Below are 15,896 nucleotides of genomic sequence, written 5' to 3'. Positions count from 1 at the left end.
AGCTGGGCCTGGAAAACAGTATGTTGTTAGAGAGACTTGAGGCCAGGAATTCACTCAATCTGCTGCTAAAGACCACCCAGAAACGTAACAGCTGTCACTAGCAGCAGAGGTGGCCCAGCTGAGAGGAGATCACACTGGGCAGCCCAAGTCCTGACAGCTACGCTATTCCCAAGGATTCTATTTTTGCTACTTTCTTATTAAGAAGGATTTACAGAGTGCCAGCACTGCCTTTTCCCAGAGCTGTGGGGGGTTCTTTACTTATGCAACGTCCGCCCTGAGTAACACAGCTAAGAAGCCAGGCTCTGGCAGCACTGCCTCCACATACCTCCTTGATCAGGTCGTCAATTTCTGAGCGGCCACACTCCATCTCCGTGGACTCGCTCACACAGCCCGGGGCCACCATGCCTAATTTGCCTAGGGAGAAATAGAGAGAAGCTATGGCCGATGGCACCATCAAGGCCATGATCAGTTTTTTTTTTTTATTAAATGCTGCATTTAAGGGAAATAAAAGTTAGTATCTTCATAGGTTTGAGAAAGGCATAGAAATTCTTTCCCATGCTTCAGTCATTTGATCAGCAAAATCAAAAGAGAGAAGTTGGTCATTTGTGGTTTTTTTCCTAATGCTTTTAAAGGAGAAAGAAAGCACTTTGGTGTCTCCCTTCTATTTGCCATGCTCTAAAATAAATCAGTTATCAAATATCCTTTATACCAGGTGTTTACCACCCTACAAAGGTTACTTTGATGAGTTGGGACATTGAAGACACTCAAAGATTTCCTGGTTAAATGTGTCTGCAGATGGGGTCTTTTTTTTTTTAACTCTAGCTGGCTGGAAGTCTCTTTTTGGCCTTTCTGAATATGCACACGTGCAACTGTGTGAACGCTCATGCGCATGCCCGACTTGGGGGACATAAACCAGCCTAAACGCACCCCAACATTCCCACCAGAGGACTCTGGACCAGTCTCATTTCTTCCTCCTTCCCCACGCCTCTTCCTGGTCAGAAACTTGCCTTAGTGAGTTCACCAGTGTGAAATGTACCAAAACCAACCAAAATTGGTTGGAGTTAATCAGTCCCACAGATCTACAGAATCCACCCATCACTTAATACTGACTGGAATCTGAAGCAATTCTTATTCAAGAATTCACATAGAAGAGGCTGCTGGGTGGAGCCAGGGCCAGCGGGCACTGCCATGGCAGCACGCAAAGCATGGAAGGACAGAGAACATGGACTTTTATGCAAATGAAGTGTGCCTTAGCCCCTGAGAACCTGCTTGGTTCTTCTTTACCATCCACACTTGCAGGTGAGGCTGGCCACACCCCATGCTGCTAACAAGCCTGGGTTCCCTGCCATGTCAGGTTCAGCTGATTCTAGGGGGCAGACCAGGCCACCTAGACGGTGCCATTCCTTCAAAGAGGCGCTGGTGGATAAAGGCCTCGTGGGTGGACATGGCTGGGAGAGTGGCGGGAAGATTAAGATCAAACTTCCCCACTCCTCCAAATCATAATTTGTTTTCTTGTGACAAAAAAAAAAACTATCTAAAACTGGGAAAGGAGGCAGAAGCAAGACTGTTTGGCTTCCAGGCCATCTGAGAGTTTTATCTAGCAGGTCTCCCTAAGCACCGTCTGATTCTCCAAGGGAAGGAAGGTCAGTTTGTTTGACTAGCTAAGGATGACGGCTCAGACTCAATAAAGCCAGAAGCTAATGTGCTGACAATTGTGCCAATGACCAGTATAAAAGCAAACCTTGGAACCCTGCGTGGTAGGCTCTGGCCTCTGGCCTGGCAGTCTGAGCTTAACTCTCTCTCTGTCTTTTGCCGACCACAGACATCACTGTCACCTCTTCTCTTTCAAACAAGTTTTGTCATCACACTGCTTCCCTAATTTATGCTCTATATAACTCTCTGGCCCAGGCTCACTGCATATTTGTTTAAGTCACAATTTTAACTTTTCTAAATTATACCTGGACACCCCCACAGAAAGAGGAGCCCAAACTCAGAAGCTGCACAACCTAAGCAGTTTCGGCCAAGGTTATTCCTTTTTCAGGCATCCCTGGACTCTGAACCAGCTTCCAAGGAGAAAATCATGGCATGCCAATTTTCTAATTGCTACACCACACGGCCAAGAAAGCCAATGTGTTGAAAAGATGTTTCTAACCAATGATGGGGTGTAGATTTTCATCTTATGGGCCGGCTCAGCTTCTTTACAGTTGCATGCCATGCTATTTTGAAAAGGATTCTGAGGCCAGCTCCCAGGTCAATACACCACGACTACTGAGCGGCATGTCTGAGCAGAGCACAGGAGTCAGGAGCAGGGGCAGGCATGACAGGTGTTGCTATCCCTGCTTCAATCCCTGCACAAATGCTTTCTTGGGATTTGAGAACTGGGAGAGACCTCCAGGGTTCTTGCACCCCAGCGTTCCCAAACAATGATCAGGACCTAACAATCTACTGAGGCATATCCAGTCTCCAGCAATGAAGCCAGTTCAGAATTTCACCCCCAACCAGCATCATTCATTTTGTCCTCATCCACTATTTTACCCCTAGTAAGGTGCTAGAACATGAAAGGAGCTCCTCATCACAAACTGTTCCAGGATACTGGTTCCTTCCAAGAGCATTCCTGAGCTCTGGGGAGGCTCCAGAACATGCTCCTGGCTGCACAGGAAGTCAGCAGCAAGGCCAGGCTGCAGCCTAGTCTCCAGGCCTCCGCCCCTGCCTCCGAAGCTTGCCACCTCTCACTCAACTGGAAGCTGCCACGTGGACAGCAGATGGTGAGTGAGGTCAACAGAAAGACATCTCAGCATCTGCTTACACAAAGGAAAGAACTGTTTTGTTCAACAGAAGGCGCTGGCTCCAGACCCTGGGCGCTGTGACCCTAGCCCAGACCCCCGCTCTCTGGTGAAGGCTGTGAGCCCAAACAGCCTCCAGGAGACTGAGTGCCTATAAAGCATAGTTACATTTTTGCTCTTCCTCAGGGACGATTCGGTAAACTTTGTATGGCTCGGAAATGTCCAACTGAGACCGGTCAGTCACTTCCTCAAAATCTGGGCTCTTGTTCAAAGCACAGCGTAACCTCGTCTTCCAAGTGGCTGGTTCAGCTTTGTCCCCTTCCTTAAACTTCCCTTTAAAAACTGCCCAGGCCTGAAGAAAGAAGAAAGCAGCACATTAAACACACGGCCAATCTTCAACCCCAAACATTCATCGCTGCCATCAGGAGCAAGGAGCCAGCACATGTCTGACCTTCCTGCAAGTATTTTTTGACCACCAATCCTTATTCAAAGAATTTCAAGCCTCAGAGAGATTTCAATCAGACCACTTTCTTTAACAGATGTGAAAAGACTCACCCAGGGAAAGAAGTTCCCCCAAGACCGTGCAGCTGGTGTCTGGCTGAGCTGGAATTTGAACCCAGACCCGAGGCTCATCCCAGACACTGCACCCAAGAAGCCTTTTAACAAAGTCCATCTCTGGACTAAAGGGCCTGGAGAAGCCTGAGGTTAAGCAGCACAAAGAGGAAGTTACACATGGTTTCACTAGAATGTCCAAAACAAAAAACAATTTGCTGCTTCAAATCAACCCCTAGCTAAAATTTAGCATGAAAAGGGAACATGATGCAAAAAATCTGAATTTGGTCATCCACTGCCCTGCTACTTTTAATAGACATTTGTTTTGCATTGTGTGTTTATTCTAGATTTTTCTCCCCAGGTCACTGTTTAAAATTCAATGAAATGTTTTTCCTCTGCTGTTTTTTGTTTTTTGCTTTTTTTTTTTAATAACTCTGTTTTCTGACCTCTCCAAGCAACAATCTAAACAATGACCAAAAATTCAAAGCTGGAAAGTTAAAACAAACATTCAGAATGGGCAGTATTTTTTTTAAATAAAACAAAACACAAATGGGCATATTTTAAAGTTTTGACATTGGAATACACACCTACTGTTGAGAAGGCAACTGCTGTCACATGAAATAAACCTTTGGTTTTAGGAGAAATCAGACAGTGTCCTCCAGCTAGTGGCAGGACACTTGTGAATACCCTGATTTCATACCTGGGAAAATCTCCTTTAAACAGAACCGTTCACATTTTATCCTGATATCCAAGGGCTAAGCAGATACATCTGTAGTGACTGAAGTGATACTAGAATTGAAGGCAATGCTCAACCCCCATCCAGAAAAAAGCAATTCCAGGAGGTTCAGTAACTTTCCCAAGATGACCCAATCTGAGATTAAAGACCAGCTGTTGTGGTTTCCAAAGCAAAGGAATTTCCATTCTGTCTTCCTTGCCACAGCACAGGTTCTCAAACTCAATGCCCAGAGCAGTCCCAAGAGCAGCTTGTTAAAATACAGATTCCTGGGCCCTGCCCCTCAAGATTCCCATTTGCAGGTGAAGATTAGATCTGGGAATCTGCAGCTATGGCCGGCATTCAGTGACTCTGAAGCTCCATAAGGCCAAAAGAGTCATCACAGCTCCATTTAAAATAGCCCTGGGTTGTTTTTTATTCTCCCTCAAATATGACAAGGACGGTCACAGATCAAGGTCAGTGCACTCTATTCCATAGATGCTCTGAGCTCAGATTTTGCATCTCTGCCTGAGTTAAAAAAAAACTGGAAGCACATTCCTATTAGCAAGCAGGAGCTTACTAATGGTTTCCTTTTCAGACAGATGCAAAACTTCTCTTTAGAAATATTTTTTAAATTAAATGGTCTTCAATTCTTCTATCCCTTATTAACTGCATATAGACTATGCACTGATATTTTTTTATAGAAGCAAACCATGTACTCACTGAACACAAACTTCAAAATTCTATTACTTTAAATCAGGGTTTCATAGCTTTGGCACTACTGACATTTGGGGATGGATAAATCTTTGGGGAGGGGGCCCATCCTGTGCATTGAGGGATGCTGAGGAGGCACCCCAGCCTAACCACAGATGCCAGTAGCACCTCCCACCAGTTAGCACAACCAAAAAGTCCCCAGGAATTGCCAAGTATGTCTAGGGGGTAGGAGTGGGAGCTGGGGGTGAGGGCAGCTATAAAATCATCCAGTTAAGAACCACTGGGCTAATCCACACCACAAATGAACCTTGAAAAACCTGCATTTGTGGCAATATGATGATCAGCTGATACCCATGCAGAAGTGCACCGCCTGCAAGGGATCATCACATCCATTTGCTCATTTCACACTTGTACCCACTCCATGAAGAAGGGCAGGACACACTAATTTCTCAAAACAGGGCCACGTGGCCTAGTAGCACCCAGCTGGGCAGCGTAGATGCAGCTTCCAGCCTGGGACAGGGCAGGGGCCATCCTAAAAGTCAACTTAGTTTCTAAAAACCTCAAATAAGAAAACAGAGTGATTCCAAGGCACACCCAAAATAGCCACCACAGCTGTTTCACCTCCACCGAAGTCAACCAGCCAGCGTGACATTCAGGCCCGCCAACGCTTCCTGACCTAACACTGCTGTCTCATAATTCGTTTTAAAAACTAAGTGCCGTTTTCTTTTTCCTTGGAAACCTACTGAACTTTAACAGCCTGTGCCTCTGAGGAAGTCTGACTCCAGGAGGCCCATTCCAGCACCAAGGAATCCTCCCCTGATTTAAGTAGCTGGGTATGTGTTTTCCCTCATCCTTAAGAAAAGGGGACATTATAATTGTTTAAAAATGATATTTTTAATAGATACTACATATTTTTAAATAGGTATGATACACAGATCTTGGGGCCCATCCAGGATTGGAAGCAACTGGGTAAAGTATCTTCTTCCATCTCTTCTCCACCCTGTGACGCTGACCTCAGAATGACACCTGCAGACAGTGAAGGAGCAGGTGGTGGAACTTACTTCTTATGATCCACTTGGTAAGGTGAGGAAGCAGGCACAGATATCTTTATCTTAACTCAAATGCTTGCAAGGTTTTCTTTGGATATTTGAAACCAAAAGTCCTCGCGTGGGCCTGACACAATTCTGACCGCTGCCTTCTTCCAACAGCAGAGTTGCATTTGGGTGGTGGCAGCGACGTGTTCCCAGAGAAGGGAGACAAGCAACAGCGGCACGTGGCTCAGCCTGCTGCTCCCCCACTATCCTCCCAGCTTGGGGTGCATATCTGCCATCTCCCTCCCACCCCATTCCTGCTGAGATTGTGGACTCATTTCAGATTGCCACACTGTGCAACTGCGTAACCAACGGAAACATTGGGAATCTTGCACATTTTTCTAAAGGCTGTTGAAACTGCCATAAAGAACATTGCATAAGACACATAAATCTGGGGCTCTATCTCATTCCTGCCTGAGTGTACACTGAAGCAGGGAGCAGGGTAAGGGAGACAACCATGCACCTACACCAGCAAGATGGTTCACTGATGCTCAACCCCAAACTGGGCCCGCAGCACCCAACACCTCTGGTCAAGCCTGTCAGTCTTGACCAGGGGCAGCTTCAGCAAGTTCCTGACATGGGCAGGAGGAAGAAATTTTGTCCCCCAGGAACATTCAACAATGTCTGCAGACATTTTGGGTTGTCACAACTTGGGGAGAATGGTGCTTGTCTCTAGAGGCTGGAGGCCAGGGAAGCCACTCATCATTGTAAAGTGCACAGGGCGGCCCCCCATGGCAAAGAATGATCTGGCCCCAAACGTCAACAGTGCTGAAGTTAAGGAACCCAAGCTTATAGTCATCCATAATCTAGAATTCCCACCTGGCTGGATGGGAATAGGGCACTGCTTAAATTTAGCTTAAGCCACTCCTGAGAAAGGTTCACATGATGCCAAAGGCAAAAAAATAAAGAACACTCCACAATCAAATACAAGAGAAGAATCCAAATCGTAACAAAGAATGAGAAGGAAGGTGCTAGTATTCCCAAACTCCAGCTGTGTCCAAGGCTTCTTGACGCGGGGTCCCTGACCTGAAGGAATCTGGGGGCATTTGGAAGACAGGAAAAACCCTGAAGATGTGTGTGCAGCACTCCAAGATGCCCATTTTTCTTGGGACAATAACAAAATGGCCACAGAGTCTCAAAGAGAACCACAGCTCCAATGACAGCATCGACAACCGTGAGAGCACAGGGCCCACTCCACACAGGGCAGGGACAGGAAGTTCAACATGCATCATAAGTCAGTCTGAGCTATTTATGGACCACTTTCCCCACCTGAGGTAAGGCTGTGATCGTGTGTCATCTGTGTCCTTTTATGTCAGAGGATAGTCATCCTAAGAGCCCAGCATCAAGCCCTGGGTCGTGGAGGGCCTTGCACCCAACCCTCACCCTGTTCTCTGAAGTCTGGTCCTGGCCCTCCGTAACACAGCCCAGCCAGCCTCTCTGCATTGCTTCCCCATGCTCACTCTCCCTTCCCTGACCTTGGCCCCCAGACGCCCACAGAAAGACGCACACAGCAGCACTTCATAACCTCGGCTGTGAGTCAGACCACCCATGGTACATCTCTTTTCAAAAGTGAAAGTTTGGGCTCAACCTTGACCTTGGGGCCCAATCTCTCAGGGTGGGGCCTGGACATCTGGAGCCTTAGAAAAGCCCACAGGTGACTGATAAGCCACAGGTGTTCCTGATAAGGGCTGCACACTGGGCCTCACTGGCTCCTGTCTGTTTATCAGGAGTGCTGGGTTATAAGTGATGCTGGCAGCTGGGCCACCTGGGTTCAAATCCCAGCTCCACCATACATGAGCGTGTGAGGTTGGGCAGTCACTGCCCCTCTCTGTGCCTCTCTAGAGGGAGGATGAGAATAGCACCTACCGCATCGGACTGCAGTGAGTAAACAAGACAGCCCATGTGGGGCCAGGCCTGATAGGACAGACTCCAAGCCCTGGCTGTCAAGATGCAAATTATGGAACTAAATTGCAAGTTTACAGTTTGGGGCACATATCATTCTCAAGGGAGAGGAGACTATTTTTAGGCCCCAGTTGCAGTTACGGACATAACACCAGACCTTGCATCTCACACATCCGGGTTGGCCAATGGCACCAAGCAGAAGCCAGTAACTTCTGAAAGAATGAAAGACTGAAATCTTTTCTAGTTCACCCTGACACCCTGACAGCAGCCCAGGGACTAAAGCTTTTAATATAAGAGCCCCAAAGAAATACTTTCTTTTACTTTACTGGTGTCAACGCGAAAGAGATAGCAGAACAAGAGAGGAACATTCCCTTGATTTCCATATTGGAAAAAAAACGATATTACTATGACCTCAAGTATGATTAAATAGTAAAATAGATGTAAAAACCTCTTAAGACATACATTTTGGGGACTGTTTGGCATTCAATCAATTGATATCTATTTTATAATGGATTTTTTTAAAAAAGAAGAAAAATACCACCAACACCTCCACCTACCCATGAGAAGTATAGGACTGCATGTGCCAAGCCCCTGGGAGGGAGTTTGGGTCTTTACCTTAAAAATGGAAGCATCCACTTCCTGGTTATAATCTTGTTTGCCGGCATGTTTCCAAGGGATCCGGAACATGCTTTTCTCATCATTTTCCCAAATCAGTCCTGGATACAGGTTGCTGTCAATTTGTTCAATCAGCCACTGTCGGAGGCGCCGCCCACCATTCCGGTCACACATCCTTGGAGAGAAAAATGCACTCTGTGATATTAGCATATGTTCTCATTAAAAATGTCACAAAGCTCATGTACTTAACAGCCAAGGACTGCTAACAAGAAAACCAGAAATCCGCAACAAAGGTTGGGGCCCGGCTTCAGGGAGAACCCACAGATCCAGGGCTGGGCAAACACCTGCTGTGGAAAGACAATACTTGCTTCCACGACCTCAAACCCAGGAATGAAAACTGAAAGCTCCGAAAGAAATCTGCACCATGCCAGGCAGCCAGCCAGAAGTTTGGACCCACTGATATTTCTGCCTGTACTTTTTCCAGCTTTCACCCAACATTTAATGTCAGGCAAATAAAACCACATCTAACAGCATCATTTCCTTTTCAGCACAAGACAGGACAAATTCACTTTTACATGCTCAGGTACACTGAGTAAGAAGCCCATTTCCCTAACAGCCAATGTAATTATCTGATGACCAGACCGACCAGTGTTCCTTGAAGGAATCCATATGGCCTGTGAGCTCCTGGAGGAGGAAACCCTCAAGCAATGCCTGGAGTTAACCGTTCTAGCTGTTTCCTCCCAGCTGACTTAGTGATTAAAGCAGGACCTTGGGACTGAGAGAGACAGAGCTGGGGTCCCTTCGCATCACACCACCTCTCAGCTGAGTGATCCTAGATCCTCACTCAGCCTCACGGGGCCTCCGCTAACAGGCAGTGATGCCACCTCACTGTCATATTCTACAGAGTGGCCAAGAATTAGAGGTGGTGCCTGGACCCTAGAAGATTGTTTCTAAATAACAGCTGTTATTATCACCCAAATGTTTTTCCTCGAGACCTCTTAGGATCAACTATGAGACGAACAAGAAGAGTAAAGAAATTAACTGCACGTACCCAACTGCAAAATTAAACAGACCGGACCCTTGCCAATAGGTGCATGATCTAGGGTGACCCCAAAGACATCCCTCAGCAGGACAGTCTTGCCAGAGTAGGCAGCCTTCCCAATGGCACGGAGAGACAGAGCGGTCATGCCCTATCAACTTAGCACCATCATTTACTAGAACAGTGCTGGAAATCCCCTAGGCATTTGGATAGACGCCCACCCCACCCCCACCCCCAAAAAATAGCTTTCTATGCTTCCAGTTAAAATATGACTTCTTCAGGCGAACCAGTGTGAAACGATCTGCAGTGACAGGACATAATGTCCCCAAGAACAGACATTCAGAGCCATGCCTCTGCATGAAGTGGGCATTCTAGAAATTTCAGCCATCTGCAGGTGGCTGTGGGGCAGGAGCACGGTCAGTCCCAGGGAGAAGGAGTTCAGATCCCTCAAGTGCTGATTTTAATTTTTTCACCCAGTAATCTCAGCTGTGCATTTCTGGGTTCTAAAAGGGATATGAAATAAGAATCAGACTTAGAATTGGCAACTAGCAAACAGCAAAGGTTCTTTCTTAATGAGACCTTGGGAAAGTCACTGAACCTCTTTAGGGCTCTTCTGGACTATAAAATGAGGGAATGTCAGAGTCCTAGAATTCTAAAAAAGTCCATCGTGTTTCTAAAAATCAAGGGACAAATTGGGGAGGGCTACCTACTGAGAGTCACTTTCTAGGGGACAAAATGACTGAGCAGAGTGTAAATTCCTACCAAAGGAAGGCAAGCAGGAGAATTTTCCCTAGCTTGAGGAATGTGCCATCTGGAAGGGGGCAAGGAGGGTCAGAAAAAAAGAGGGGTTTGTGTCTGCATGTGTCACTGAATGAGAAGCTTCCACTCTAGCATTTTGTTCGTCCCCACCTTACTTACAAAGGAAGAATCCATGGTCCATAAGCCTACTGAAATCAAAAGCAAAATTTTGTTTGTGTGGGCATTTTTCTAGAAAGAGGGTCAATAATTTTTGTCTGGATTCCTAAGGGGTTCCCAAACCCTGAATTGTTAAGGACAGCTGCCTGGGTGATTTACAGGAAAAAGAAAAGCAAGAAAGAGATACAGCATAGAAAGGAAGACTGAATCATAGAATATGAAAGCTGGAAAATACTTGAGAAGTATAACCCAACCCTCTTTGTTCAAACTAGGAGAAAGTGGAACCTACAGGGGCCCAGTAACCACCCGAGGACCCCAGTAGACCTGTGTCAGGACCAGGACCCCCAGCCCCCCGCCAGGCTTGTCTTACTTGCAATATAGAGAAAAACTAGGGCTCAGTTATGGGCTCCAAGCACATGGTAGCCCCATGTGACAACCTCCCAGGTTCAGGGCAGCATGGAGGCCTGACTATTGCAATGGTGATCTGTAATTGAACTACTGAATGCCAGCAAATTCATTTCACCCAATGCCAGGCCAGGGAAAACTACAGCAAAGTCACATGTTTATGACTTCCTCTTATTTGGTTTTCAGGTTATCCTTTCTCTGTTGTCCTATAAATGCAACAGAGAAACTGCTAATCTGCATCCTATAAATGTGTCCTGGGGTCAGGCTTCCGAGGTAAGGTGAGCAGGGGCTTCCCTGGGCCATCAGGCACCCCAGGATAGATTCCAGGATGTGCCTGGGAGGGCAGAGAAGCAGGACTCGGCTTCCCCCACACCAGTGAAGGTCTCTGGATCTCTGTTCTGGCTGCCACCTCCCCCTTCACCACAACACCAAAAAACACCAAAATCGTTTCTCCCTCTGGCCCCAGTTTTTCTGAGTGACTGAACTGTTTTCAAGCATTTTTGCAAAGGACCCCCATATCCAAAAGGGCATGCTTGGAATCAGAGCTGAAACGTGGTTTAAAAAAAGGAGGGGCCATGGAGGGGGGAAGCTTAAAATTCTGAGAATTGAGCTGCTAGTTTCCATTCATAAAGACTTCACAGCTCGGGATGAGTAACGTCCTCTCACCTCTGAAAGGCTGGCCGGGCTAGGGGCTAACGAAACCAAAGTGCTTTCCTTAGGCGTGACTCCATACAGAATTTCGGGAGGAGGGCTGGAAGAAGAGGGACTGGTCTGTAAGGGAAGCAAAGGATCTCAAACCTGACTCAGAAATCGTATCCAGAAACATGGTGTTGTAGAAAGAGTCGTTAATCGGTATCAAAAAATCAGGCTGCTCCCCCTTTCACAATCTCACCCCACGCACAATTACAGTCGTTGGTAACTGGGCAGTTTCACAATTGCGAACCCCCAGCCTCACCCCGTGCAGTGGGATCTTGGCGGGACGATGGCGGAGGTCTTATAACAAGGGAGTCGCTCATTCTTTCGTTAAATCTGCCACATTTAAAAGGTTTTCCAAGAACATCAGAGTTGAAGAAAAATGAGATTTTAAAAACATCAACCTGCCGATCTGTGGGAACTGCCACATAGGTATCAGCGACTTCGACATTCCTTTTGGACTCAGGTGGCCAGAGAAGAGGGAGAAAACGGAGAGAGGAAAGTGGCGACTGAGCTGCGCCCGGTGGGGGGGCATTGAGCAATTTCAGCCCTGCACCCCGGGCCGACAAGGGGACCCACCTGCCCCACCCGCGGAGGGTGCGGGCCCGCGCCCCTACCTGCCTCCGACGCGCGCCGTCCCTGCTCGCCGCTGCGTCCTGCGCCCGCCGCCTGCGTTCCCACGCTATCGGGGCGATGCGGCCGCGGGCTCCGGGGCCCTGCGGGGCTCGGGCTTAAGGACCGGGGGCGGGGGCAGGCCCCGCATGTCCCGCCCCCGCGCCGAGCGACGGCCGCGCCAGCCAATGGCGCGCGGGAAGCGAGCCCACGCCGCCCAAAGGGCGCGCGCCGCCCAGCAGCCTTCTGCTAAGCGCAGGGCTTTCCGAGAAATCACTTTGCTGTCCAGGCGGCGGCGCGGGGGCTGCGGAGGGTCCCTGGCCTTTCCGGACCGGGGGGGGGCCGCACTCGCGCCCTCTCCTCGCGGGGGTCCCGTGGGCTGCGCGGAAGGGGGTTTCCCACCGGGATTCCCGAGGGCCGCGGGGGCATGCTCCCGGCCGGTGTCGCAGGACCGAGGTCCGAGCCGCGGCGGGGCCGAGGGCGGAGGTGAGCCCCGCGGCAGGGCCTGGTCGTCTCCGCCAAGGGCCCGCATCGCGCGCAGCGGGCTGCCGGTAAGGTGCCCCTGGGACGAGCCGCGCACCCACTGGCTGCCGGGGAAGATGACGTCCAGCTGAATCCGCGTCTGCAGCCGCTGCGGCTGGAAGACCAGGCACACACTTGACGCTAGAAAGTCCCAGTTACAGGCGGTTTTGTATTAAATTCTTTTCCCAAAAAAATACAAGTAAAGACGTGCCGTGTAATCTGTCTCCGGTTTCCAGGTTCTTATTGTCAATCTGGGAGGGAGGTGGGTACAACATCTGGGAAAGAAATGAGAAAGGAAGGAAGCTAAAGGGGAAAAGAAGTGTTTCCCGCGTCCCCTTCCAGGGTGGTCTCAGAATGGACAAAATAGGGTCAACTGGCTTTTATTCACCAGTTGGAGACTCAAACACAAGCAGCAGGGTTCGCCAGGCCATTTTATTGGTCAGGCTTTTCAAGGTCCTATGAAAATGTTTCAGACTGAAAAAGAAATTTTACAGAAAGTAAAATTAGTACAGAAAGTACACTATAAAACAAATTAATAAATGTTCAAATATAGGTCGACAAAACGTGAACATCACAATTGTAATTGATTAATTGAAAATCATTTCATTAGATTTAAAAACATCTGTAAGTCAGAAATCACTTAGTGAGGATTTCTCATACATTATGAGCTCTGGGAAATAAATCATAGCAATCATAAATGAGTACTCCAAAACCTTATCATCTCAATTGAAAATTATTTTTTTAATTTAAATTCTTAAGAGTATTCAGATAACATGGGAGTATTTTAATGTTTGTTGTGGTGTGGAAAGGAGCTCCAAAAGTACGAGCCCCTAGGATCTAAGGTCTGACAGCTGTCCACTGTGTACATTTATATGTTTTTTCACAAACATGCCCCCTAAATGTACCCAGATTTACACAGAAATGCTACCCGCCATGCAAAGATGGGAGCACAAATTCCCACTCCAGTAAGTACCCTGCTTAAAGAGGGAGTAAGCGGGTACAGACCCGTCGGGGTGGAAGGCCACCCCGGCTCCAGGCCCCCAAGTGTGCTGCTGGCAGCAGGGGTCACTATGCACATGAACTGCTCACAGACCTTCAAAGGGCTCCTGAAACCCCAGCCTGTCACTGTGGGGCTCCTCACTGTGCAGGGGCAAGTTCTAACCCACTGTGTTTAGTTCTGCTCACCAAACATTTATCAACTACTATGAGGAGGCCCCAAAAATGAATAAAATAACTCTGGTGGTTCCCCCACTTCAGCTACCTGGCCAGCATCACGGTCTCAGTAAATGACAGCTCAGATTTCCACAGGCGCTCACGTGCCTTCCCACCTCCACGCCTCTCATTTCCCTGTTGATAGCTCATTGCTCCCCTGGCAAAAGCCTTTCTACGTGGCCTCCCAGTACCAGTCACAGCAGGTCCAGATGCCCATCCTGGCATCTAAAAACCATGCTTATCCAACCTTACCTCTTACTCTCATCTGGCTGGAACCCCGATTCCCATGGATGGCAGCAGATCACAGCAGCTAGGATGGCAGGTGTTGGAGTTAAGCCCCTAATTCACTAAAGGCATGATCCTGAACTAATGACTTAACCTTCCTAAACCTCAGTTTTCTTATCTGTATAATGGTGATGATGATCATATTAGGTTAAATCATGTGAAACAGCCAACATTCAACTGTTTTTGACCTCTGGGAAGGGCAATTTCATAGAGTTCAACCTACTGTTCCTGTCTCCTGGGATTACTGAGAACTAAGGGAATCATGTGTGTGCATGAACCCTTTACTCCACCCTTGTCATCATTAGAGTAGGAGGAAAAGTCTTCCTTTTGGTCAGTCTAGAAAAATGGACACAGCAATTCTTGACTGCAGTTTCTGGCTGCCAGCTGCTGTCCCATCATAGCCTGCCTTGGGTGAAGATTAGAAGGGGCTCCACCAAACTGACCAGCCCCCTCCCCCACACATACACACCTCCCTGCCAGCTCCTCCCTGGGGTCAGACTGGTTCTCACCTTCTCAGCTACTCTCTTAATCACTCCTCTCCCGGGCTTTTAGGAATTCTCATCTCTTTAGAGTCCCTTTTTCTTTCTTCCTACCTTCCCTAACTCCTGAAGAACCTGCTTCCCAACATTCCTGAGCCCCCAAAACCACCTCTTTGCCCTCCTTCCCCATCTGTTTTGTCTCTTCCACTAGATTTTCAGCCTAAACTGTCAATCTTTCTGTTCTACCTGATTTATTCTCATGGCAGAGCCGAGGGGAGGGGAGGAAGGAACAGCACCTCTAACAATCAAACCCTCTGACCAGTCTTACCATGCCTGTGTGGCAAATGAAATGAGCAGGCACACTGCTAACAGAATCCCTGGCTCTTCTCCACTCTATCACAAAGGCACCTTTCTCTTACTCATGATCTTCCTAGTCTTAGTTATAGGGTGCCCTTATCAAGAGGGGACTAAGGGTGTTCAAATCCATCCAATGCCACATCTCAAATCTTAGAACAGAATCTGGAACAAAATAAAGCTCAATAAACTGGCACAGAAGTGGATGATGGATTATTCCTGCTCCTGCTTCCACAAGCACCAATTCAGTCCGTAAGGAACCAAAGTGGATGTGACACAGACCCTCCCCCACATGAAGCAAATAGATCCGATAACCCTGGGCCCCTCCACCAGAACAGGCAGAAAAAAGGACTCAGGAGAGAAGAAAGATAAGAGAACAGGTGAAGATACCTTGGCAGAGAGCTATTTGTGAGACCCCACTGCTCCCTTTGCACTCTCCAGACCCTCATTTGGTGAGGGGTTTCCAGACAGCACTAAAGCACATCACTGAGAAACACAGAGGAGAGGTGCTCGGCTCACTCCTGTACCAGGTCTGACTCCTACCCTTGAAATCGACAGGACAAGAGTGGCATTCAGTGACCTGTGCTAAGAGAGGCCTGCAGCCCACACTGTGAGGGTACAAGGAACACATGTGGGCTTCCCTGCCTCTCAGGAGGGGAGCCAGTATGGGTGCTGTCCTACAGAGTCTCTTGGAGGGGAAAGACGGGCTCAGGAGAAGAGGCTGGGAGGACACTGATACTCAAAAATCCCAGGGCTGAGTCCCAACAAGCAGATGGGAGAGAAACGACTATTGGGGTTGAGTCAGGAAAGAGAAGCCCAGTGGGGAACGAGGGAGAGCACCCTGAGGTGCCAGAGAAGGTCTGTCTTTTAGCCCACCCAGGATGGCACCTTTAAAAGAAGGGGCACTAATGCTGCAACCAAAGGAATACTGGATAGACAGGCAGGAAACAATAAGGAGTAGAGGTCAGTTCAGATCACTGATCAGAGAGGTACGAAAGCTCTGAAGAATCC

General features: G+C 48.1%; 1 protein-coding gene across 8 annotated transcripts in view; it reads right to left on the bottom strand.

The window, feature by feature from the left end:
- Positions 1-15,896, bottom strand: part of IRF8 (interferon regulatory factor 8) — an 82,777-nt gene that overhangs the window by 11,758 nt on the left and 55,123 nt on the right. For 2 of the 8 annotated variants that reach the window (XM_077133227.1, XM_077133230.1), the window contains 3 exons: positions 8,370-8,544; positions 2,952-3,135; positions 326-414 (listed from right to left, as the gene is read on the bottom strand). In XM_077133227.1, the coding sequence (XP_076989342.1) occupies positions 326-414; positions 2,952-3,135; positions 8,370-8,544 (448 nt within the window). The other 6 variants (XM_077133229.1, XM_077133228.1, XM_077133225.1 and 3 more) reach the window with 6 other exon arrangements.

This window comes from Tamandua tetradactyla, chromosome 16 (genome assembly GCF_023851605.1).
Source record: "Tamandua tetradactyla isolate mTamTet1 chromosome 16, mTamTet1.pri, whole genome shotgun sequence".
Lineage (NCBI taxonomy): Eukaryota > Metazoa > Chordata > Mammalia > Pilosa > Myrmecophagidae > Tamandua > Tamandua tetradactyla.
Note: the sequence above shows the minus strand (reverse complement) of the source record. Positions and strands in the feature narration are given on the sequence as shown.